This window comes from Bos indicus, chromosome 5 (genome assembly GCF_029378745.1).
Source record: "Bos indicus isolate NIAB-ARS_2022 breed Sahiwal x Tharparkar chromosome 5, NIAB-ARS_B.indTharparkar_mat_pri_1.0, whole genome shotgun sequence".
NCBI classification, from domain to species: domain Eukaryota; kingdom Metazoa; phylum Chordata; class Mammalia; order Artiodactyla; family Bovidae; genus Bos; species Bos indicus.
Genome location: NC_091764.1, coordinates 80,301,327 through 80,325,546, shown reverse-complemented (window position 1 = coordinate 80,325,546; position 24,220 = coordinate 80,301,327). Strand labels below are relative to the sequence as shown.

General features: G+C 39.8%; 1 protein-coding gene across 5 annotated transcripts in view; it reads left to right on the top strand.

The window, feature by feature from the left end:
- The window catches only part of FAR2 (fatty acyl-CoA reductase 2), a 175,241-nt gene that overhangs the window by 110,264 nt on the left and 40,757 nt on the right, over window positions 1-24,220 (top strand). For all 5 annotated transcript variants that reach the window (XM_070789895.1, XM_070789897.1, XM_019961398.2 and 2 more), the window contains exon 2: window positions 9,712-9,940. In XM_070789895.1, coding sequence (XP_070645996.1) covers window positions 9,752-9,940 — 189 coding nt within the window. In that variant the 5' untranslated portion in view covers window positions 9,712-9,751. The remainder of the gene's footprint in view (window positions 1-9,711; window positions 9,941-24,220) is intronic.

Sequence of the window (24,220 nt, the reverse complement as noted above, 5' to 3'; positions counted from 1 at the left end):
AGCAACCAATACTAAATAGCTTTATGTTTCTCAGTCAATCTCAGGCTGGTCTGATTGTCATTCTTTCTTAAATGTTCCCAGATAGGTCTAGATGAATGAAGTTGAGAGGCTCAATCTGTGTGAAAGGTGGGATTAATAGTCTAATTTATAGCACAGAGAGGCTGCCCAGGCAGTGCTGGTGGTAAAGAACACACTTGCCAGTGCAAGGTAGGGGTAAGAGATGCAGGTTCGACTGCTAGGTGGAGAAGATCCCCTAAAGGAGGGCACAGAAACCCACTCCAGTATTCTTGCCTGGGAAATTGCATGGACAGAGGAGCCTAGCGGGCTACGGTCCATAAGGTCACAAAGAGCGGGACATGACTGAGGCGACTTAGTGCACATGCCCACATAGCACAGAGATGGAAAGGAATTTGGTTAAATAAAAAGTAGAGGATCTTTATCTGGAGTAACCTTCCTTTATCTTCATTTTGAATTCAGTCAAGATTAACCACATGTGTAATTTGCTTGGGTAAATGTAATTAATTGCGAATGATTCAATATAGATAAAATAGAATGTAAAAGTGGATTATATTTATACTTAGCTTCACAAATAGAAATTTTTTTTTCACAAATAGAAATTTAAACTTTGAATTTTGACTCTTTAATAGGATGGACAGAATATTATAAACTGAGAAATTTTAAAAGTACTACTAAGCAGTGGCTCTCTGAAAGAGGAGGCAGGTTTTCCCCCATGAGCACAGTTAGCAAAGTTTAGAGACATTTTGGAGAAGGCAATGGCACCCCACTCCAGTACTCTTGCCTGGAAAACCCCATGGACAGAGGAGCCTGGAAGGCTGCAGTCCATGGGGTCGCTGAGGGTCGGGCACGACTGAGTGACTTCACTTTCACTTTTCACTTTCATGCGTTGGAGAAGGAAATGGCAACCCACTCCAGTGTTCTTGCCAGGAGAATCCCAGGGACGAGGCATCCTGGTGGGCTGCCATCTATGGGGTTGCCCAGAGTCGGACACAACTGAAGTGACTTAGCAGTAGCAGCAGAGACATTTTGGGGTTCCCTGGTGGCTCAGTCAGTGAAGAATCTGCCTGCAATGCAGGAGACTCTGGTTTAATCCCTGAGTCGGGAAAATCCCCTGGAGAAGGGCATGGCAGTCCACTCCAGTATTCTTGCCAGAAAAATCACATGGACAGAGGAATCTGATGGGCTACAGACCATAGGGTCGCAAACAGTTGGCTATAACTGAAGTGACGGAGCACGCATGCAGAGACATGTCACTATCACATCTGGCTGGGGACAGAAGGAAGTTATGACCCTCTAGTGAGGAGAGGCCAGGGTGCTGGTAAACACTCCATATTGTCCTGGAGAGCCCGCACAACAAATATTTATCCCTCCCAAAATGTTAATACTGCAAAAAACAAAAAACCTTGACAAAGTATGATTCCTGAGAGGCAAAACTCCTGTTTCTTTTAAAAAAATTTTTCCTTTCAAGGGCTACCAAGAAATATGGATTGTCTACCTTAAATGCTTTTTTGAATCTTAAGTTTTTTATTTTCCAGAGGAACCACCCAAAGAATAATTAAAGTTCCCATATGCTTAAACCTGCAAAAAATGTTTAACTTGGCACAACTGTTTGTGATTCAATATTTTAACACCCAATCTCTAGAAATGAGAACAGCCTCACTTCTAGAAAACAAAAGGAGAGTGACAACTATGGAATTTCGCTCATTACCATGGAGAGCTGGTGATCTTAAGGAGAAAAATGCTCCAGAATATAGGAAGAATCTAAGCTGCATAAGGCCTGTTCACTGTTAGTCCCAGTGCCTGGACAGTGCCTGGCACATGCAGACAATCACTAAAAATGCATTGGCCGACTCTCACGTCAGCCTTGTCAGCCTATTTGTCATTCAGCCTTGCATTATACAGGCTGGTTCAGATACTGTCAAAGTAGTTTATGCTTCTCACAAACTATGTTATAAGCATGAGGAATAGGAAAGTGGCCTTTGTTCTCTGCATTAGTAATCTGAGACTGTAGGAAAGGTAAGCCATGTTCTAAACATGTTCTTCCTTCTAGAGTTATATATCCTCCATTTCTGAGTGTAAAATTATTTTAATTTTTGAAACAATTTAATTATTTTTTAAATTATATGTATGGGGATATAAGATGTTATTGGAGGAAGCTGAAAGAAGGGTACGCAGACCTCTCTGCACTCTATTTTTTAAAATATGTATTTTTTTAAGTATTTACTTATTTACTTGGCTGTGCTGGGTCTTAGTTGCAGCACGTGGGATCTTTCGTTGTGTCATGTGAACTCTTTCTTGCAGTGTATGGGATCTAGTTCCCTAACCAGGGATTGAGCCTGGGGGCACCTGATTGAGAGCATGAGTCTTAGCCCCTGAGCCACCAGGGAAGTTCTGAAACAATTTAATTATTTTAATAAATTATATTGCACCTAGTCTTTCAGTCATGTCCAACTCTTTGCGACCCCCTGGACTGTAGCCCACCAGGCTCCTCTGTCCATGAGGATTCTCCAGGCAAGGATACTACAGTGGATTGCCATGCCCTCCTCCAGGGAATCGTCCCAACCCAGTGATCGAACCCAGGTCCCCCGAATTGCAGGGGGATCTTTACTGTATGAGCCACCAGGGAAGTCCAAATGAATTATATCAAGAATTAGCAATTCCTGGACCTTGCAGATCTATGACATGTAAAATGGGGCTTCCAGGGCCAGATTTTATATGGTAGTTTCTGGGTTCAATAACCAAGCTAATAGCTTGAGAGCAGAAGCAAAAGTTTAAAGAAACAACTCTGATGCAGCTTTGATTTGACGTTTTTCAGAATCACTTGCTTTAATTAGAGTCTTGACCACAACTCCCCTGCCACCTGCTTTTGCCAACTGGGTACTGAGTGCCAGGAGATACTGGCTTATGTTTTGTTTCCCTCTCGGAGCACTCATTATACTGTGCTATGGTTTTTGTTGTGTTTGAGAAATACTTGGACTGTGGGCAGAGCAGGCACATTCCATTCTTTGGGGACACGTCAAGTTTTCCTTTGTCACACAAGAAATAGGTTCATTAGAGATATGCAACCTGCTCTCTAAAGTGTTTCCTCACACGTTGCAAACTTGTCTGGGACCAAAAATCTTAACAGTATCTTTGCATTTCTAGAAAATATGACTCCACTAAAGCACACATTATTACAAAACAACACATAACATCTTCAGAACTAAATTCAGTTTCCCATCTATATTTTCCTGCCAACCATACTCATGCCTAATAACGTAAACATTTTTATATGTAAAGGAGTTGTAAAGATTTATCATTAAGTAGAGTTTCATTTGGGGAAAGCACTTTATTTGGCTTGATGATTGAGTATAAATCATCTCCTCATATTTCCAAAAGAAGGCATATAAAATACATGTCAAAAGGAAAAGCCAGGAACCATTAAGATGAAAAATGTGGAAGCAGTGACAATACGAATAGACAGTACTAGAGGTAAGTTGTACTTTTTAAGTGTTTTACATGTATTCATTCACATAATTCTTACCACAGCACTAGTAGCTGGATACTTTATACCCACTTTACTGATGAACAGACTGCAGCACTGAGAGATTAATAATTTGCCTGAGATGACGAGATGACACACCTCGTAAGTGGTAGATCTGGGATTTGATTTTAGACAGCCTTGCTTAGAATCTGAATGCTAAACTAGAATATGTACTGCCTTCCAAACTTGATGACATCACTGTTCTGAGCTTCAAGGCAGGCAAGGCAAGAATATTCAATACTTTACCCACATGCTACATTCTTGAGAAAATAATTGGATAGACTGTAATATGAGTAACCTGATGTAACATGACAAAAAGTATCTTTCATTGCTCTTTTGCACAAGGTCCAAATGTGTTCTTCAAAATATTATTCTCATATAAACCTTTAATAAACAGAATTTAAATAACTCAGTGAATAAAGCTAATATTTGAAATCCACAATGGTCCCTAAGTGAATGACTTCAATGATTGTGATTTTTGTCATTGATTCTTATTATATTTATGTTTGTAACAGTCTGTAATTAACTTGTCAGTGTATTTATCGATCAGTATATCACTGGCCTCCTCTGCTTGAGTGACAGCAAGGATTTATTTGCTTTATCCAACTGTTTATCTTAAGAACTTAGAGTCTGGCATAGCAGGTGCACAGAATTATTTGTTGAGTAAATCCATCAATGAATGAATCCTCCAAAGGCAAGAGTTCTGCCCAGGAGCATAGACTCAAGATGCTCAAAAGTATAAATTACAACTATAATTTATATCATCAGTTTAGTTCAGTCGCTCAGTCGTGTCCGACTCTATGCGACCCCATGAATCGCAGCACGCCAGGCCTCCCTGTCCATCACCAACTCCCAGAGTTCACTCACTCTCGTAGTCAGTGACACCATCCACCCATCTCATCCTCTGTCGTCCCCTTCTCCTCCTGCTCCCAATCCCTCCCAGCATCACAGTCTTTTCCAATGAGTCAACTCTTCACATGAGGTGCCCAAAGTACTGGAGTTTCAGCTTTAGCATCATTGCTTCCAAAAAACACCCAGGACCCATCTCCTTTAGAATGGACTGGTTGGATGTCCTTGCAGTCCAAGGGACTCTCAAGAGTCTTCTCCAACACCACAGTTCAAAAGCAGCAATTCTTCGGCGCTCTGCCTTCTTCTTAGTCCAACTCTCACATCCATACATGACCACAGGAAAAACCATAGCCTTGACTAGATGGACCTTTGTTAGCAAAGTAATGTCTCTGCTTTTGAATATGCTATCTAGGTTGATCGTAACTTTCCTTCCAAGGAGTACGTGTGTTTTAACTTCATGGCTGCAGTCACCATCTGCAGTGATTTTGGAGCCCAGAAAAATAAAGTCTGACAATGTTTCCACTGTTTCCCCATCTATTTCCCATCAAGTCATGGGACCTGATGCCATGATCTTCGTTTTCTGAATGTTGAGCTTTAAGCCAACTTTTTGACTCTCCACTTTCACTTTCATCAAGAGGCTTTTGAGTTCCTCTTCATTTTCTGCCATAAGGGTGGTGTCATCTGCATATCTGAGGTTATTGATATTTCTCCCAGCAATCTTGATTCCAGCTTGTGTTTCTTCTAGTCCAGCGTTTCTCATGATGTACTCTGCATATAAGTTAAATAAGCAGGGTGATAATATACAGCCTTGATGTACTCCTTTTCCTATTTGGAACCAGTCTGTTGTTCTATGTCCAGTTCTAACTGTTGCTTCCTGACCTGCATACAGATTTCTCAAGAGGCAGATCAGGTGGTCTGGTATTCCCATCTCTTTCAGAATTTCCCACAGTTTATTGTGATACACACAGTCAAAGGCTTTGGCATAGTCAATAAAGCAGAAGTAGATGTTTTTCTGGAACTCTCTTGCTTTTTCCATGATCCAGCAGATGTTGGCCATTTGATCTCTGGTTTCTCTGCCTTTTCTAAAACCAGCTTGAACATCAGGAAGTTCACGGTTCACATATTGCTGAAGCCTGGCTTGGAGAATTTTGAGCATTACTTTACTAGCATGTGAGATGAGTGCAATTGTGTGGTAGTTTGAGCACTCTTTGGCATTGCCTTTCTTTGGGATTGGAATGAAAACTGACCTTTTCCAGTCCTGTGGCCACTGCTGAGTTTTCCAAATTTGCTGACATATTGAGTGCAGCACTTTCACAGCATCATCTTTCAGGATTTGAAATAGCTCAACGGGAATTCCATCACCTCCACTAACTTTGTTCATAGTGATGCTTCCTAAGGCCCACTTGACTTCACATTCCAGGATGTCTGGCTCTAGGTGAGTGATCACACCATCTTGATTTTCTGGGATGTGAAGATCTTTTTTGTTCAGTTCTTCTGTGTATTCTTGCCACCTCTTCTTGATATCTTCTGCTTCTGTTAGGTCCATACCATTTCTGTCCTTTATCGAGCCCATCTTTGCATGAAATGTTCCCTTGGTATCTCTAATTTTCTTGAAGAGATCTCTAGTCTTTCCCATTCTGTTGTTTTCCTCTGTTTCTTTGCATTGATCACTGAGGAAGGCTTTTTTATCTCTTCTTGCTGTTCTTCAGAACTCTGCATTCAGATGCTTATATCTTTCCTTTTCTCCTTTGCTTTTCACTTCTCTTCTTTTCACAGCTATTTGTAAGGCCTCCCCAGACAGCCATTTTGCTTTTTTGCATTTCTTTTCTATGGGGATGGTCTTGATCCCTGTCTCCTGTACAATGTCATGAACCTCAGTCCATAGTTCATCAGGCACTCTGTCTATCAGATCTAGGCCCTTAAATCTATTTCTCACTTCCACTGTATAATCATAAGGGATTTGATTTAGGTCACACCTGAATGGTCTAGTGGTTTCCCTACTTTCTTCAATTTAAGTCTGAATTTGGTAATAAGGAGTTAATGATCTGAGCCACAGTCAGCTCCTGGTCTTGTTTTTGTTGACTGTATAGAGCTTCGCCATCTTTGGCTGCAAAGAATATAATCAATCTGATTTCGGTGTTGACCATCTGGTGATGTCCATGTGTTGAGTATTCTCTTGTGTTGTTGGAAGAGGATGTGTGCTATGGCCAGTGCATTTTCTTGGCAAAACTCTATGAGTCTTTGCCCTGCTTCATTCCATATTCCAAGGCCAAATTTGCCCGTTACTCCAGGTGTTTCTTGACTTCCTACTTTTGCATTCCAGTCCCCTATAATGAAAAGGACATCTTTTTTGGGTGTTAGTTCTAAGAGGTCTTGTAAGTCTTCACAGAACCGTTCAGCTTCTTCAGCATTACTGGTTGGGGCATAGACTTGGATTACTGTGATATTGAATGGTTTGACTTGGAAACGAACAGAGATCATTCTGTCATTTTTGAGATTGCATCCAAGTACTGCATTTCGGACTCTTTTGTTGACCATGATGGCCACTCCATTTCTTCTGAGGGATTCCTGCCCGCAGTAGTAGATATAATAGTCATCTGAGTTAAATTCACCCATTCCAGTCCATTTGAGTTCGCTGATTCCTAGAATGTTGACATTCACTCTTGCCATCTCATTTCACCACTTCCAATTTGCTTTGATTCCTGGACCTGACATTCCAGGTTCCTATGCAATATTGCTCTTTACAGCATTGGACCTTGCTTCTATCACCAGTCACATCCACAGCTGGGTATTGTTTTTGCTTTTATACCATATTGGACCATAATTTATACCAATTTGGACCATAAAGAAGGCTGAGCACCAAAGATTTGATGTTTTCAAATTGTGTGCTTGAGAAGACTCTTGAGAATCCTGTGAACAGCAAGAAGATCAAACCAGTCAATCCTAAAGGAAATCAACCCTGAATATTCACTGAAAGGACTAATGCTGAAGCTGAAGCTCCAATACTTTGGCCACCTGATGTGAAGAGCCAATTCATTGGAAAAGACCTTGATGCTGGGAAAAATTGAAAGCATGAGGAGAAGGGAGTGACAGAGGATGAGATGGTTGGATGTTATCACCAACTCAATGACCTGAGTTTAAGCAAACTCCTAGGGGGAAGAACAGGGAATCCTAGCATACTGCAGTTCATGGAATTGCAAAGTCAGACATGACTTAGTGACTGAACAACAGCATGACAAGTCATTATTTGTTAAGAAGTCACTGGAGTTAACTTGGCTGGAGCTAAAGAGGCAAGGTGTTGACTTTTTCACTTGTTTTTTGTTCTTCTTTACTAGCTCTGATATCCAGGCCAGTCCCTGGAGTTGTGTTCTATCAGATACACACAAATGGCCAAGAATTGGCTGCAGGCAGCACAGTCAAGGACAGAAAGGAAGGTCTGCTCCCACACTATGGCCTTGCTTCCTTCAAAGCTCCACTGCTTCCAATCAACAATCTTGAGGCCAGGCTTAAAGATCAAACATTTCTGGTTGCACTTCTATAATGTGGAGTGCTTTTTCTCAGAAGTCCCAGCATCCAAGTGCTGCATCTGGCATCCCACCACCAGATTTGCTCCTGGAAATGATTTTCTCTAAATAAATGAACAACAGACTGGTTCCAAATAGGAAAAGGAGTACGTCAAGGCTGTATATTGTCACCTTGCTTATTTAACTTATATGCAGAGTACATCATGAGAAATGCTGGGCTGGAAGAAGCACAAGCTGGAATCAAGATTGCTGGGAAAAATATCAATAACCTCAGATATGCAGATGACACCACCCTTATGGCAGAAAGTGAAGAAGAACTAAAAAGCCCATTGATGAAAGTGAAAGAAGACAGTGGAAAGAGTGTCAGACTTCATTTTGGGGGGCTTCAAAGTCACTGCAGATGGTGACTGCAGCCATGAAATTAACAGACACTTACTCCTTGGAAGGAAAGTTATGACCAATCTAGATAGCATATTCAAAAGCAGAGACATTACTTTGCCAACAAGGTCTGTCTAGTCAAGGCTGTGGTTTTTTCAGTAGTCATGTATGGATATGAGAGTTGGACTGTGAAGAAAGCTGAGTGCCAAAGGATTGATGCTTCTGAAGTGTGGTGTTGGAGAATACTCTTGAGAGTCCCTTGACTGCAAGGAGATCCAACCGGTACATTCTAAAGGAGATCAGTCCTGGGTGTTCTTTGGAAAGACTGATGCTAAAGCTGAAACTCAAATACTTTGGCCACCTCGTGCGAATGGTTGACTCGTTGGAAAAGACTGTGATGCTGGGAGGGATCGGGGGCAGGAGGAGAAGGGGATGACAGAGGATGAGATGGCATCACCGACTCGATGGACATGAGTTTGAGTGAACTCCGGGAGTTGGTGGTGGACAGGGATGCCTGGCGTCCTGCAATTCATGGGGTCGCAAAGAGTCGGACATGACTGAGTGACTGAACTGAACTGAAATACAACTACAACTGAGGGACTTCCTTGGCGTCCAGTGGTTAAGACTTCACCTTCCAATGCAGGGAGTGTGAGTTTAATCCCTAGTCCCAGAGATAGGATCCCACATGCTTCACAGCCAAAAACCAAAATGTAAAATAGAATTGATACTGTAATAAATTCAATAAAGTCTTTTAAAATGGTCCACATAAAAAAATTTTTGTTTAAATAAAATAAAACTGCAACCGAATTTAAAAATTACATCATAAGTTTTAAAATTTGATAACTGTTCTCATCTTTGGTGTTGCAGGTTTGGGGCTACTCCTAACCTTATGAATTACATTCTCCTACACTGAATTCCTTGTTTTATTCCTCCATACAGCATCCTATACCACACCTTGGACCTTTGCTTTTGATCCTTCCTTGGTCTGGAATGCCCTTACCCCAGTCCTTATCTCTTTTCAAGTTTGACCACTGGTTTCACCCTCTATAGGGGCCTTCCTGAAATTTCCAGATCCTGCTATGTACCCTTTCTTTGTGCTTTCTTTGGTTTTAGAATTACCATATAATATTTAATAGTTTCTAGGAATCTGTCTCCTCCATTAGGCTACAAGCAATTCCTTGAGAGCAGAAACCACGTCTTACTCATTTCTTGCCCACAGTTGCTGGCATGATGTCAGGCAGAGATTAATCTCAATAAATATTGATTGAAATGAATTGTGTTGCCAATAAACCATGATGCTATCACTCCATCTGACCCTTTCCTGTCTTCAAAACTCCTGGAAATGCCAGCAACATTTTAAATGACTGCATTTTAGCACTTCTGAGAATGTAATCTTTTGTTATTTCTCTTTCTTTTCAGGAACCTCTTTCTGAAGCTATAGAAGACAAAGGGAAGAATCATGTCCATGATTGCAGCTTTCTATGGTGGCAAGTCCATTCTCATTACTGGGGCCACAGGTTTCATGGGCAAAGTGTTGATGGAGAAGCTATTTCGCACCAGCCCAGACCTGAAAGTCGTTTACATCCTGGTGAGGCCCAAGCAGGGCCAGACCCTGCAGCAGAGGGTTTTCCAGATCCTAGACAGTAAGGTATGCCTTATGGGAAGAGTCTTGGGGGGTGGTGACTCACTACAGTGTTCCCTTATAGCCCCAGCTGCAGATGGGACCCAGAATATCTGGGCGGATAGAGGAGAGGAGACAAAACAAGAGAGCAACCAACAGGTCATGGAAATCTATGGTAGAATGCAAGAAACATCTTTCATTCCTGGAAGGTGTTTAACTGGAAAAAGAACCTTGAAAAGCTTTTTCACTTCACTTTGAAAGAGCCATTGTGCCCTTTCCCTAATTTGCTGTGTGTTGAAACCAGCTCTTGATTGGATTAGAATATGCTTGTGGGATAAAGGAGAAAATGAGGTCAAATTTGAGATTCCTCAGGGGAAGGGGGCTTTGATGGAAAATATACTGTAACTGAATAAACTTCCTGAAGGAAAAAAAAAAGAAATCTGTGGTGTTTTCCCTTAAAAGGGGAAAGAATGCTTAGACCCTGTCCAGGGCAAATGAGCAGATAATCTAAATATATTCTGCAAATTACCAAGTAAGAATCAAAATGATAAAACTCTCCAAGTGGACTAAGTTCAGTTCAGTTGCTCAGTCATGTCTGACTCTTTGCGACCCCATGGACTGCAGCATGACAGGTCTCCCTGTCCATCACCAACTCCCGGAGTTTACTCAAATTCATGTCCATTGAATCGGTGATGCCATCCAACCATTTCATCCTCTGTCATCCCCTTCTCCTCCCGCCTTCAATCTTTCTCAGCATCAGGGTATTTTCCAGTGAGTCAGTTCTTTGCATCAGGTGGCCAAAGTATTAGAGTTTCAGCTTCAGTATCAGTCCTTCCAATGAATATTCAGGACTGATTTCCTTTAGGATGGACTGGTTTGATCTCCTTGCAGCCCAAGGGACTCTTAAGAGTCTTCTCCAACACCACAGTTCAAAGCATCAATTCTTTGGCACTCAGCTTTCTTTATAGTCCAACTCTTACATCCATACATGACCACTGGAAAAACCATAGCTTTGACTAGATTGACCTTTGTTGGCAAAGTAATGTCTCTGCTCTTCAATATGCTGTCTAGGTTGGTCATAACTTTTCTTCCAAGGAATAAGTGAGTGGACTCGCCAGGCTTCAAATCTATCACAAGTTCATCCAAACTCTTCCTTGATTTTCTTCTAAATTGAGGGTAGCTTTCCTTGAAATTTTTGAAGAGTTATTTACATATTATATCATATCATATTATTAATATAAACAGATATGATTACTAGGTAGCCATACAGTAATACCTTCAGTTGTCTAAATGCTGCAAGTTGTATACTTTATCTATGATAACTTGACATTTCTCTTACCCCACTTCTGTTATCCTGTAAATTCCTTTAAGGGAAAAACATGCAAATGAAATACATGTGTGAATGAGCATTTGAGTCTCAAACTCTCTCTGCTGCTGCTGCTGCTAAGTCGCTTCAGTCGTGTCCGACTCTGTGTGACCCCATAGATGGCAGCCCACCAGGCTCCCCCGCCCCTGGGATTTTCCAGGCAAGAACACTGGAGTGGGTTGCCATTTCCTTCTCCAATGCATGAAAGTGAAAAGTGACAGTGAAATCGCTTAGTCGTATCCAACTCTTAGCGACCCCATGAACTGCAGCCTACCAGGCTCCTCTGTCCATGGGATTTTCCAGGCAAGAGTACTGGAGTGGGGTGCCACTGCCTTGTCCCAAACTTTCTCACTCCCTTCCAAAATTATGAATATATCACCTCATGTCTTAATTTATATATTTGAAAGTTTTGGTATGAAACACTTTATCAATTTGTTGTCAGTTTATACCTCTTACCCTTCAGCTTGCAATGTTTAGAAACAATGACCTCGTAGGGTTGCCACAGAAGTTAAATATATGTGTCTGGAATGTACAAGATTAGCAAAAGGAAGATTTAAATAAGAATTTTTTACAAAATCTCCTTTCCAGTGTTTAGGCCTGCTGACATCTAACAGAGATGTCTATCTGATAGCACAGCACATTATAGACACCCAGTAAGCTTGATGACTATATTTTATCTGCTGTTACCAGCATGATATTTTGTATAAACCATCATCAAGAGAAGCACAAAAGTGTCTCCTGTATCTCATGGCCTAACTCGGCTTTGGAACAAGTAATAATAGCTGATACTTACTGAATACTTAGTAAATGGCAGACATTACTCAATGGCTTTTTCATGACTTGCGTGCTCAGTCACTTTAGTCGTGTTTAACTAAATGTCTTGCCACCCCATGGACTATAGCCTGCCATGCTCCTCAGTCCATAGGAGTCTCCAGGCAAGAATGCTGGAGTGGGTGGCCATAGCCTCCTCCACGAGATCTTCCCCACCCAGAGATCCAACCCATGTCTCTTGTTTCCTTCATTGGCTGGCAGATTCTTTACCACTAGCACCTCTTGGGAAGCCCCTTTCATGTCTTATCTCATTGATTTTTCAACAATGCTGTGAAGTTAGAATTATTAATATCCAAATTTAATAGATGAGACAAGTGAGACCAGAAGTATTAAATTACCAAAGATCTGTGCTTAGTCACTCACTTGTGTCCAATTCTTTGTGACTTCCAACCCAGGGATTGAACCCAGTTCCCTGCATTGCAGGCAGATTCTTTACCATCTGTGGCATCAGAGAAGCCCACCAAAAGTCACACAGTTAATAAATAAGCTCACCAAAGGTCACCCAGTTAGTAAATAAGAGAGTTAGACTTTAGAGACCCTACCCCCGTCTGGCTCCAGGGCAAGTACGACTGTGTTGTAACTAATGGTCCTTAATAATAATAATAATAAAAGGCTGATGTGTCATTAAACCAAAATCTAGAAGAAACTCACAGATCTCTCTTCTTATACAGCTTTGCTCAGCTATACATCCCTGATGGACTTTGTTTTCATCACACATTTAGCTTTGTAGTCAGCTTATGAATTTCTAGATAAATATTGTGGCAGAGAATCTTGTGGTCAGCCCAGTCTCCACACCTGTTACATTCAATGTGCTGTGTTTGATATCTCTGAAACATTACTTTTGTTATGGAACTCTTGATTATACTATTAATAACATTTGTGAAACTGGCTTGCAAACCTTTAGCCCTGTTCTCACTATTGGGCTATTTATAACTGTCAGCTGTTAATTTTTATACAGAGTGGCTCTCAGACTGTGGTCTCCCAACCAGCAGCATCAGTATCACCTGGGAGCTATCTGTTGCTATCTGATGGTGCTTAAGAGCATGGGCTTCAGAAGCAGATTGATCTGGGTTTGAATCTCCACACTACTGATTATAAACCTTGGGACAATGTGCAAGATATACACTTTACTGAGCCTTAGTTTCCTTATCTGTAAAATGGGATGATAATACTTTACTCACGTACATATATGACAATCTTTGAATGAAGAGAGCTGGCTCTCCCTAAAGCTGTCTTTCGAGATTGATGGAACTTCTTTTCTGGAAACCCTCAGCAAAATTTGCCTTACATCTCATCAGTCAGGGTTAGGTTATGTATCAATTTCTGAACCAACCTGTGTGGCCTGAGGTATGCCATATACTAATTTGTTCAGAAACTCCAGATCTTAGCCTGTCACTGGCCACATGGAAATTCTCAATAATCTCACAGAGAATCTTAAATTAGGGATATGGAGATCCAAGCTGACATATGGGTTGACAAGGAAAAATAAATTTCTCTGTGTTTTGTTAATGTAAAATATAAAATAATACTTTGTGGTATTTTTTAATTTTTAAAGATTTATTTATTTATTGGCTGTGCTGGGTCTTCATTGCTGCATGGGCTTTTCTCTAGTTGCAGCAAGCAGGGGTTACTCTCTAGTTGCAGTGCATGGGCTTCTCACTGCGGTGGCTTGTCCTTGTGGAGCACGTCTCTGGGGCATTCAGGCTTCAGTAGTTGCAGCATGTGGGCTCAGTAGTTGTGGCTCCCAGGCTCTAGAGCAAAGTCTCAATAGTTGTGGCTCATGGGCTTAGTTGCTCCACTGCATGCACGATCTTTCTGGATCAGGGATCCAACCTGTTATCTCCTGCACTGGCAGGCTGATTCTTTACCGCTGTACCACCAGGGAAGCCCCTCAGCTTTGTATTTTAACTGATCCAAAGCATACCCATACATTTGTCATCTCCAATGCAGAGAGAACGTAGCGTAGTGTTAGTCGATTAGTTGTGTCTGACTCTTTGTGATCCCATGGGCTGTAGCCCGCCAGGCTCCTCCATCCATGGGATTCTCTAGGGAAGAATACTGGAGTGGATTGCCATTCCCTTCTCCAGAGGATCTTCTTGACCCAGGGATCGAACCCGTGTCTCCTGCATTGCAGGCAGATTCTTTACCATTTGAGCAACAGGGAAGAGAGAACTTGGTGATATCTTAAAACCAAGAAAAAACTACATTCAGCAGTCATCTGCTAAATTCCTCAATGCTCGGGACTTTCCATTTCTAGTCCAGCAGTTGTCTTCTAGTTGCAATTTTAAAACATTTTCTCCAAATCTTTCAAGATAGCCCTAATAGAATCAAATCCAGCGTAGAAACTTAGTTTCTTGTAAGCAGTCAGTCTCACCACCTTGCTAAGCCTTCCTTCACACAGGCTCCTAAATTCAACCCCAGAATAAAAGGTATTTTTCCCTTGTCACTAAAAAATCTTTCCTTTGTCTTGAAGAGACTTTGCTGTTATAGTAACACTACTGAAGATATGTATAAATGAGTATAAAGTGAACAATTACTATAGCACCAAAATGCTCAAGAAATTGAAATATTGAAATATGGACATTTCTTCTTACATCTCTATTTCTGGTTTTGTAGCAAAAGCATTACTTGTACTTCCACAAATTTTGACTTATATGGTCAGATAGAAGGACAGGGCCTGGGCTTCATAAAAAGAGACTGATGTAGTTTAATATTTTTGCAGCATTTCACTAAAAAGTGAAAATATTCCATATGAAGTCTAATCTTCCTCTATTTGGTTAGACTTTGGAGGGAAACAGTGCAAATTGGTTATTCCAAACATTTGAGACCCCACAACCAACTTTCCAATATAGGGTTATATTTAAAGAAATATACACAGACAACTTTGGTGCAGGAGACCTGGATTTGATCTTTGGGTCAGGAAGAGCCCCAAGGAGAAAACAACTCACTCCAGTATTCTTGCCTGGAGAATTCCATAAACAGAGGAGCCTGGTAGGCTACAGTCAATGGGGTAGCAAAGAGTTGATGTAACTAAGCAACTAACACTTTCACTTTCACTTGACACTCTGCAGGTAATCAACCAAATTTGTTCAATGAATGAGTTTAAAGTATTCCAGTTCTTCAGACCAGTCTGTTACTTCTATTGTGAGACTACTCTTACCCTAGGTTTTTATTCAGAAAAGTTTTCCTGTATGGGTTAGAATTTCTTCTGGAAGGCCTCTGATTTTACAAATTTTTATTAAATATCTTCTATGAATCAAGACCCAGTCTAGAGTCTACCATTGAACTTCATTTGGACATAGATAGAGTGATTTAAATGTACCCATGCCTTATTCTCAAGAAAGACCTGGTATCACTTTTAAGTAGTACTTGTCTCCTGTCACATGTGATGCATGAATTCTTACTGAGCTATATTAATAGTAATACAGTGTGCTTAAAAGTAGATTAATGGTATCGAGTGTGCGAGGCTTGGAAACTTTTCTTTAAAACATAATAAATAAAAACATTACCAGTTTGCCTTTGATTCCCATTGTATTCAGAGGAAATATGATCCAGCCTATCTATTAAAAGCCTGTCCCTCTATCTATTAAAATTCGTTCATCAGTTTCATTCCTTTTCTTTCATGGTATGGATAGCAACCACCTCTCACTTCCTGTTTCCATGCCTTCACAGGGAGACAATTAAGTGGGAATGCTTTGGAAAGAAGGTTATTTTTAACTATTTGGTCATATAGGACTGGGACTTGAGAATCAAAAGAGAGGATCAGTTTCTTCACATGTGACTAAGTTCCTTGAGTGTTTTCAGAGCATTTAAAGGAGCACATCAATTGAGGTAAATCTATCTGAATTAATGACAGATTCTTGAGGACTTTCTCACAAAGATAAGGTGGCACTCTAAAAAAACAACCAGACATATATATATAAGTACTGTAAAATATATATTTATTGTAGTATTACTTAGAATAGCAAACGTGGAACCAGTCTGAATGTCCCACGGTAGAGGAAAGGTGCACAGATGTGTTGGACTGTTACTCAGGCACTAAAGTTTATATTTTATAAAATATTAAATAATATGAGAGAGTGCTTATAATACATTCAGAACCAAAAAATATGCAAAATAACATCCAGTATAATCTCAAGTAATGACCCTAAATAAATGCTGATGGGATCTTGGATTAATTTTAGTTTCAGATTATAATGAGTATGTTTATTTTCATGGTGAGGGAAAAAAGTACTGTCTTTTGTAATGGAAAATCAGAACAATAATCATTTTCCAAAAGAACTCTCTAAATACAATCACAATGAAAATGTTGTATTTTTATGGTGGGAGAAAAAGCCCACTTTTTAAGATGGTAAATAAATAAGGCAGCAAAGAAATCACAAATTTCTAAAATTATGGCATCAGCTATAAGTTCAGTTGATGTTTAGTTTTGAGACTTTATCAGAATAAACTAGTTTGATTTACTTTTGATTAAAAATATGATTCTAAGTCTGTAACATTGTTTTTAAGAAAGATCTCCTAATTTCTTTTACAAAATCTGTGGAGTTTCTAGAGGAAATAAGCCAAATTTCCAGTGTTGACATGTGGACATGCTTACTACAGGCCCACTTATGGGTTGCCAGGAATCCCAAGCTGCCTGCTTAGTCTCTTATTATGAAAAATGTGCCCACTTAGCTGAACCAACCAGCTTTCCAGCTAGGAAAAACAATTTTCAGTGGTGAAATTTATTTTATGTTGCTATCTAGAATATGGCTTTGTTTAACAAGACATGATTCTTTCCCACTACAACAGATAATTGATTGCAAATAAATCATTCAGTTGTGAATGTTGAGAGCATTTTGAGGTTTCTTAGTGCCCTAAAGATGTGTTCCTTTGTATAACAATGATATCCCATTTATATCCATTTAGGATCTTAAGTTGGTCATAACCTACTCTGAATAACTTTAAAAAAACATCAAGAAGACAATATCCATATCTGAAAAATAAAACCACAAGTAGATGAATTTATATTGAGTGAGGTAGTTAATTAAGAGTGAGGTCGGAATCTAAAAAAAAAAGATGTTTGAGAGAATATCAGAAATGGTTGGGCTTTTCCTCTTAAGCTATAGTAATCAGGTAAGGCAAGGGTTACAATGAGATGCTGCCAGGTTTAGAATACAGCATGTGAGAAGATCAGGCAAAATTCAGGGTTTTACAGGGAAAGGCTATCCTGTATTATGTCACTGGGAAGTGGATTTATAAACAAAAGCAGAGCTTGGCAGGTTGCACTGGATATTTCAAGTCAACTTCTCTGGAAAAATGTGATTACTCAATAAGCTTTCAGCGCCTTTAAGATAAACCTACTTTGAAATACCCTGGAGAGCTTTGGATAGTGAATTATTCTGGGACACACATGGGGCCCTTGGTTCATAGAACTGATTAGATTTAAGACAATAGAAGATAGCAACATTCCATGAAATAGTTTATTGGATCCTTTTGCAAAACTATCACTGGTAGTTTTTAGAAGACATTAGATCCCTCAGGTGAAAAATAATGCATTTAAAGAAATAACTTCTACCAAATAACATCTGCAAAGAAAAGACCAGCACTCTGACATCACTACTATTAAGAAGCACCCAACAGAAAAGTGGGCTTCCCAGGTGGCACTGGTGGTAAAGAACCTACCTGCCAATACAGGAGATAGAAGAGATGCAAGTTTGATCCCTGGGTCAGGAAGATCCCCTGGAGGAGGGCATGGCAACCCACTCCAGTATTCTTGCCTGGGGAATTCCATGGACAGAGAAGTCTGGCGGTCTATAGTCCATAGGGTCGCAGAGTCGGACACAACTGAAGCAACTTGCACGGCACAGCACACATACTGTGGCTCCACCCTTCCTTCCTACAACAGAAAAGTTAATTTCATCTAATATAAAAGTTCCTTGTTAGTTTGCATAGAATTTCATAAGGAAGAATAGCATTTTCATGTTCAGTTCAGGCTACCCTGTGTAAAAGTTGCTTGTTCACAACTTTCAGAACATGAATTTCTGATGATATTAATGATTCTGTTAGATCTCTATTTAAAGCAAAGACAATTTTAAAAAAAAGTTTGTATTTAAAATTCCCAAAGTCAGTTTTGTTCCATTACTATGTTTTATTTTTCCTAAGAAACTAATGATCCTGCAAAAAGCAAGAGGCTTTTATAAATTTGGGACAACTAGAGGGAATATTGGAGAAGGCAATGTCACCCCACTCCAGTACTCTTGTCTGGAAAATCCCATGGACAGAGGAACCTGGTGGGCTGCAGTCCATGGGGTCACTAGGAGTCGGACACAACTGAGCGACTTCACTTTCACTTTTCACTTTCATGCATTGGAGAAGGCAATGGCAACCCACTCCAGTGTTCTTCCCTGGAGAATCCCAGGGACGGGGAAGCCTAGTTGGCTGCCATCTATGGGGTCACACAGAGTCGGACACGACTGAAGCGACTTAGCAGCAGAGGGAATATAACCTTTCCAGGAATTAAAATTTCCCCATGATTAACAGACACATACTTTTGAAAGGGTATAACTGGTTCTCAGTTTGATAGTTACTCAACTCAAATTAGTTGAAGCATGTTAAACCTCCCTTCTATGGGTGATTTCTTTCCTTTTAAGAAAAAAAAACCCAAAAAGCCTTTTAAAATCGATTTTGTCTTCTTTAAGGTCCCAGAAACAGAAGTAATTTATTTCTCAATCTCTTGTTTTCTTTTACAATACCATTCACTAGTTTATTCAATCACTAGCATGATTTCACATGTCCAACTTCTTTCCTTCTTTTAAAATTTCTTCCAGTCATATTGTCTTTTTCTTAAAAGCTTCATATTGCCTATACTGACTTCACTCCACAAGTCACCAAGCCACAGGATTCAGCATGACTCTGAAATATATTCAGTTTTTAGAGATATATGGATCACATGGCATAATCAGAAACCTTGGGTGACCCAACACACACAAATACACATGCATACTGTCTGATTAGCACATTTTGGAAGTGGAGTATTTCTGATGGAAACAGAAGAGAAGTTTTCCTATTATTAGAAACCTACTAAGTCGTAGCCACTATGCTAGGTATCTGACTTTTATTACCCTATTTAATCTTCACAAAACTTCATGGTATGCCTTATTGCTGCAACACAGATAAGAAATTAATCCAAGAAAGTTGTCACCTATCCAAGGAAGTACCAAGGAAGTGGTAAAGCATATTTTAAATGCAGTTCTCTTATCTCTAAAGCCTATTTTTTTCTCCACTGCATTGCTTTACCACCCCTAGGAAATTAATTCCTCTAACCAGGTACTTATTCTGAAAGAACTCTGTGAAAGTGGCTTTTGATGTGGGAACAGGATGATCAACTGAGTCACCTCTAGCATTTATTACAGATTCTTAAGTGAATTATAATTTTGCAAAATGCAAAATTGTTTTCAATGATAGCAGAATATGTATGATATAGAAGTTGTTAACAGTAAATTCTAAGGGTTCTCACCACAAGGAGAATATTTTTGTTCCTTTTTTCTTTCTTTTTATTGTTATCTCTATGAGAAGATGGATAGTAATTGAACCTATTGTAATCATTTCATAATATATGTAAATCAAACCATCATGCTATACCTCTTAAGCTTATATAGTGATATATTCCAATTATTTCTCAATAAAACTGGAAAAAAAATAGTAGAAAAGAAAGAATAGCAGCATATATTCAAATTATTAGTTCTCTGAGATCATAGAGTGTTACAGTCCTTTGATTGACATTTTAGATAAACATGTACACTAAGACACCGAGGCCCCAAGAAATGAGTAACTTACCCCAGTCACACAGTTAATAAATGGCAGAACTAGGCTTCAAACTCTGGCCTTCCTGAATCCAAAGAGCCAAATCCAAATTAGGATCTTTCTAATACAGCAATGGTTCTCATCTTCAGTGTGTATCAGTGTTCCTAGTAAGCCTGTACAAAGTACAGTTGCCCAAGCTTCAACTCAGAATATCTAAGTCGGAATATCTAAGAGTGGTACATCTGGGTTTTTGTCTTTTTAAACAACTTCTCAAGCAACCCTACTGTATGCTAAAATTTGATAACCATAGTACTATGCTTAAGACTGCTTTGTGGTCCTAGAGAGTAGTTCTCATGAAAGCAGTAAAAACTTATAGGTTAATCCTTTATATCTTACGAAGTTAGCAGTGAACTAGCAAAATTCTAACATTTTGTGAATCTTTACATTAGGTATGATGGTTTTTTGTCTTAATTTACATGTACTTATTTGTATTTAATTGTACTCAACTTAGATTATATATATATCCTTTTAAAATAAGTCTTTCTTGCTCAAGAGCTGACTTATAAAATTCATTTAACTCAACACTCTAAAATTTCAATGATAAATGTTCCAGGCTCTCCTTTTCATTGGGATACCAGATATTTCATAGAGATTGCCCTTTATTTTAAGAGACTCACCCCCTTTTTTTTTACACAATAAAAATGTTAAGCAAATTTTGGTGGGTTATTGTGATTAAATAGTAGTTGTATTTGAAGAGAGGAATCAGTAAACTAAATAAAGATCAAAACCTCTCAAGATTAGAAAAGAATGATAACCTAAAGTAGCCTTTAGAAGGTAGTAACCTCCTAGATGCCTCCCAAGTGAGATCATGTGGATAAGAAATTGACTGTAGAAGTCCAAGTTCAGGGCTTCTACTTTGTTTCAGAAGCATTATATAAATGTCATGCCCCTCAATTTTTGCCCAAGTCCTGTTTTTAATAAAAATGCAGTCTTAGTATTTGGCCATATAAGTCATACCTCAGTTTGTTGAACCCCCAGATTTCTCTTTCTGTGAATTTTTTTCTTAGGATTTTCAAGTTTGTCTCTTGCATCTGGGCTATAAGTAACTATTGCCAAAATAGTCTCTCATGTTTAAAAAACAAATTCAAAGAGAAATACTTGTCTGTGTAATGTCAAATCAATGAAACACTCCTAAACTTTCTAAGAACCAGAGTGAATAAGCCAGAAAGAAAAACACCAATACAGTATACTAATGCATATATATGGAATTTAGAAAGATGGTAACGATAACCCTGTATGTGAGACAGCAGAAGAGACTCAGATGTATAGAACAGTCTTTTGGACTTTGTGGGAGAGGGAGAGGGTGGGATGATTTGGGAGAATGGCACTGAAACATGTAAAATATCATATGTGAAATGAAAAAAAGAAAAATGTATTGCTTTATTATCAGTTCAAAATGTTTAGATCATCTCTCAGCTATTATCTTTCAGTGACCACATAAATGTATCTTCCATCTATCAAGAGCATGGTTTACTAAAATGAAAAAGCAGCATTCTTGAGTGTTCAAACATAGCAAGTAGTTATTCAACTCTTTACCTTCTTAGTCCTGTGCCATTGAAGAATATATGAGAAGGAAGATGATGAACTCTTAGAATCTAAAATAATTATATTAAGTTCTTTATTAGTGGGCCTTCAATGAATAAGTTCTTTATTAGTGGGCCTTCAATGAAATTTTTGAAATTATATTTTTTAGCTCATTTTTATTCCACCTATTTTTTGCCTTTAATTGATGTTTTGTCCCCGACTTTACCCCTCCAAAAAAAAACAACTTTCAGAAGAGCTAATATCTATTGATGATCCATTTGCATCATTTTGTCTGTCTTTTAATCTTGTCATCATTACAAAAGAAAAGGGTCTGCTCTGAGCCTTTCCATATCCCCTACCCTTGGCAGTTAATACAGAGGACCCATAGATCACTTTGAGTCTTCTTTTAGCAGTAGTTACCTGCTGTCTTTTATCCCACCAACACAAAAGAGCTGGTAACCAATTTCAGGAATCAAACTCTCATTTATGGTTCTATTACTGTTCTTACAGTGAAGAGTGAAAGTGTTAGTCGCTCAGTCATGTCCAACTCTTTGCAACCCCATGGACTGAGGCCTGCCAGGCTTCTCTGTCCATGGAATTCTCTAGGCAAGAATACTAGAGTGGGTTGCCATTTCCTTCTCCAGGGGATCTTCCTGACCCAGGGACTGAACCCAGGTCTCTGGCATTGCAGGCAGATACTTTGCCATCCGAGCCATCAGGAAAGCCCATTCTTAGAGTAATTACTTTCAATTTAACAAGGAAAATTTGAGTTGTTTCAATGAACTGGGTGCTGTCAAGCATAAAGTGATAAAAGAAGAATCAAGGAGTTTACAAACCAGAGGGTAGAATTTAAGTGCAGAATTTTAAAACAGACATGAATTTTTGGAGTCGGTGTTTCTCTAAGTAAGGTATTGGACCATCAGACCTATCTATGGAGATGGTTAAGAAATACAACTCTTGGTTACATACCAAACTTACTGAGTCAAGATCTCTGGGGGTGGAGTAAGGGCATTGTGGGGAGAGAACAAATTAGCCAAGATGACATGTTCAGGCCCTCTCACCCCACATTTTATAATGACTATGTAACAGCTGAGATCATTTATAACACTGTACATGTGCCACACAAGGCACTCGCTTGGTCATGAGGTACTTTGTGCTCTAGGCATTTATGAGCTCCACCTCGAATGTGGCAGCTTCCCTGGTGGCTCAGACAGTAAAGAATCTGCCTGCAATGTGGGAGACCCAGGTTTGGTTCCTGGATCGGGAAGATCCCTGGAGAAGGAAATGACAATCCACTTCAATGTTCTTGCTTGGAGAATTCCATGGACAGAGGAGCCTTGTGGGCCACGGTCTACAGGGTCCCAAAGAGTTGGAGATGACTGAGCGACTAACACTTCACTTCATTTCACTAGAACACGGTGGTGTTACTGCTGCATCACTGCTGTGTCTGTTGTGTTGGGTCAGCCACGGGAGGAGAGAATGTAGTGTGTCTACTGCTACGGCTGCAGCATCCGCCAGGAGAGAATAAATGTGTCTGCAGTTTCTCTGGCTCCTCGAGTCTTCTTCCAGCCTCTTAACTTGCACCTTGCCTATCCTGGGTTCAGTGAACAGTTTAAACAGTGAGACAGTTGGTGCTGTGGGCAGGATCAGAAACAGAGGCATCATTTTTAATTGGCCCCTAGAATTTTCTTTTGCCTATACAGTTTGAAAACCACTGATCTCTTGTAACTGCCCTGGGCTGTTGAGAGGGAAATGAGTCATACACAGTTGTTCATCAGTTATTTGTGTTAACAATGCAACTAAGGAAGTTCTCAGCTTGGGATCAGTTAAAATCAACTTTGAAACCTGATGTGAAATGCAAACTCCTGGGCAGGGCCCAGTAATTTCTTACTTTGTGAGCATGGTATGGGGTCCAGGAATTTTTTAAGATGCATATCTACTGATTTCAGTGCAGTTCACTTGGGGATAACATTCTGAAAAGCACTGACCTGTTGCATGGCAGTTGGCTGCAGTCTCTAGCACTCTAGGCTTTGCCAACATTTAATGAGTATTATTTTGTTAGAAGCTATAGCCATATGCTGAGATTTCAGATTAAAAGTTCTTTTACCATCTGAGCCACCAGGGAAGCCCATTCCTGACTATGGCAAGTCATATTATCAGTTCAGTTCAGTAGCTCAGTCGGGTCCAACCAGCCCCATGGACTGCAGCATGGCAGGCTTCCTGTCCATCAGCAACTCCTGGATAGAGTCGGTGATGCCATCCAACCATCTCATCCTATGTCGAGCCCTTCTCCACCTGCCTTCAATCTTGCCCAGCATCAAGGCTTTTCCAGTGAGTCAACTCTTTGCATCAGGTGGCCAAAGTTTTGGAGTTTCAGCTTCAGCATTAGTACTTCCAAAGAACATTCAGGACTGATTTCTTTTAAGATGGACTGGTTGGATCTCCTTGCTGTCCAAAGGACTCTCAAGAGTATTCTCTAGCACCACAGTTCCAGGGCATCAGTTATTTAGCGCTCAACTTTCCTTATAGTCCAACTCTCACATCCATACGTGACTACTGGAAAAACCGTAGCTTTCAGTAGAAGAACCTTTGTTGGCAAAGTCGAGTCTCTGATTTTGAATATGCTGTCTAGGTTGGTCATAGCTTTTCTTCCAAGAAGCAAGTGTCTTTTAATTTCATGGCTGCAGTCACCATCTGCAGTGATTTTGGAGCCCACAAAAATAAAGTCTGTCACTGTTTCC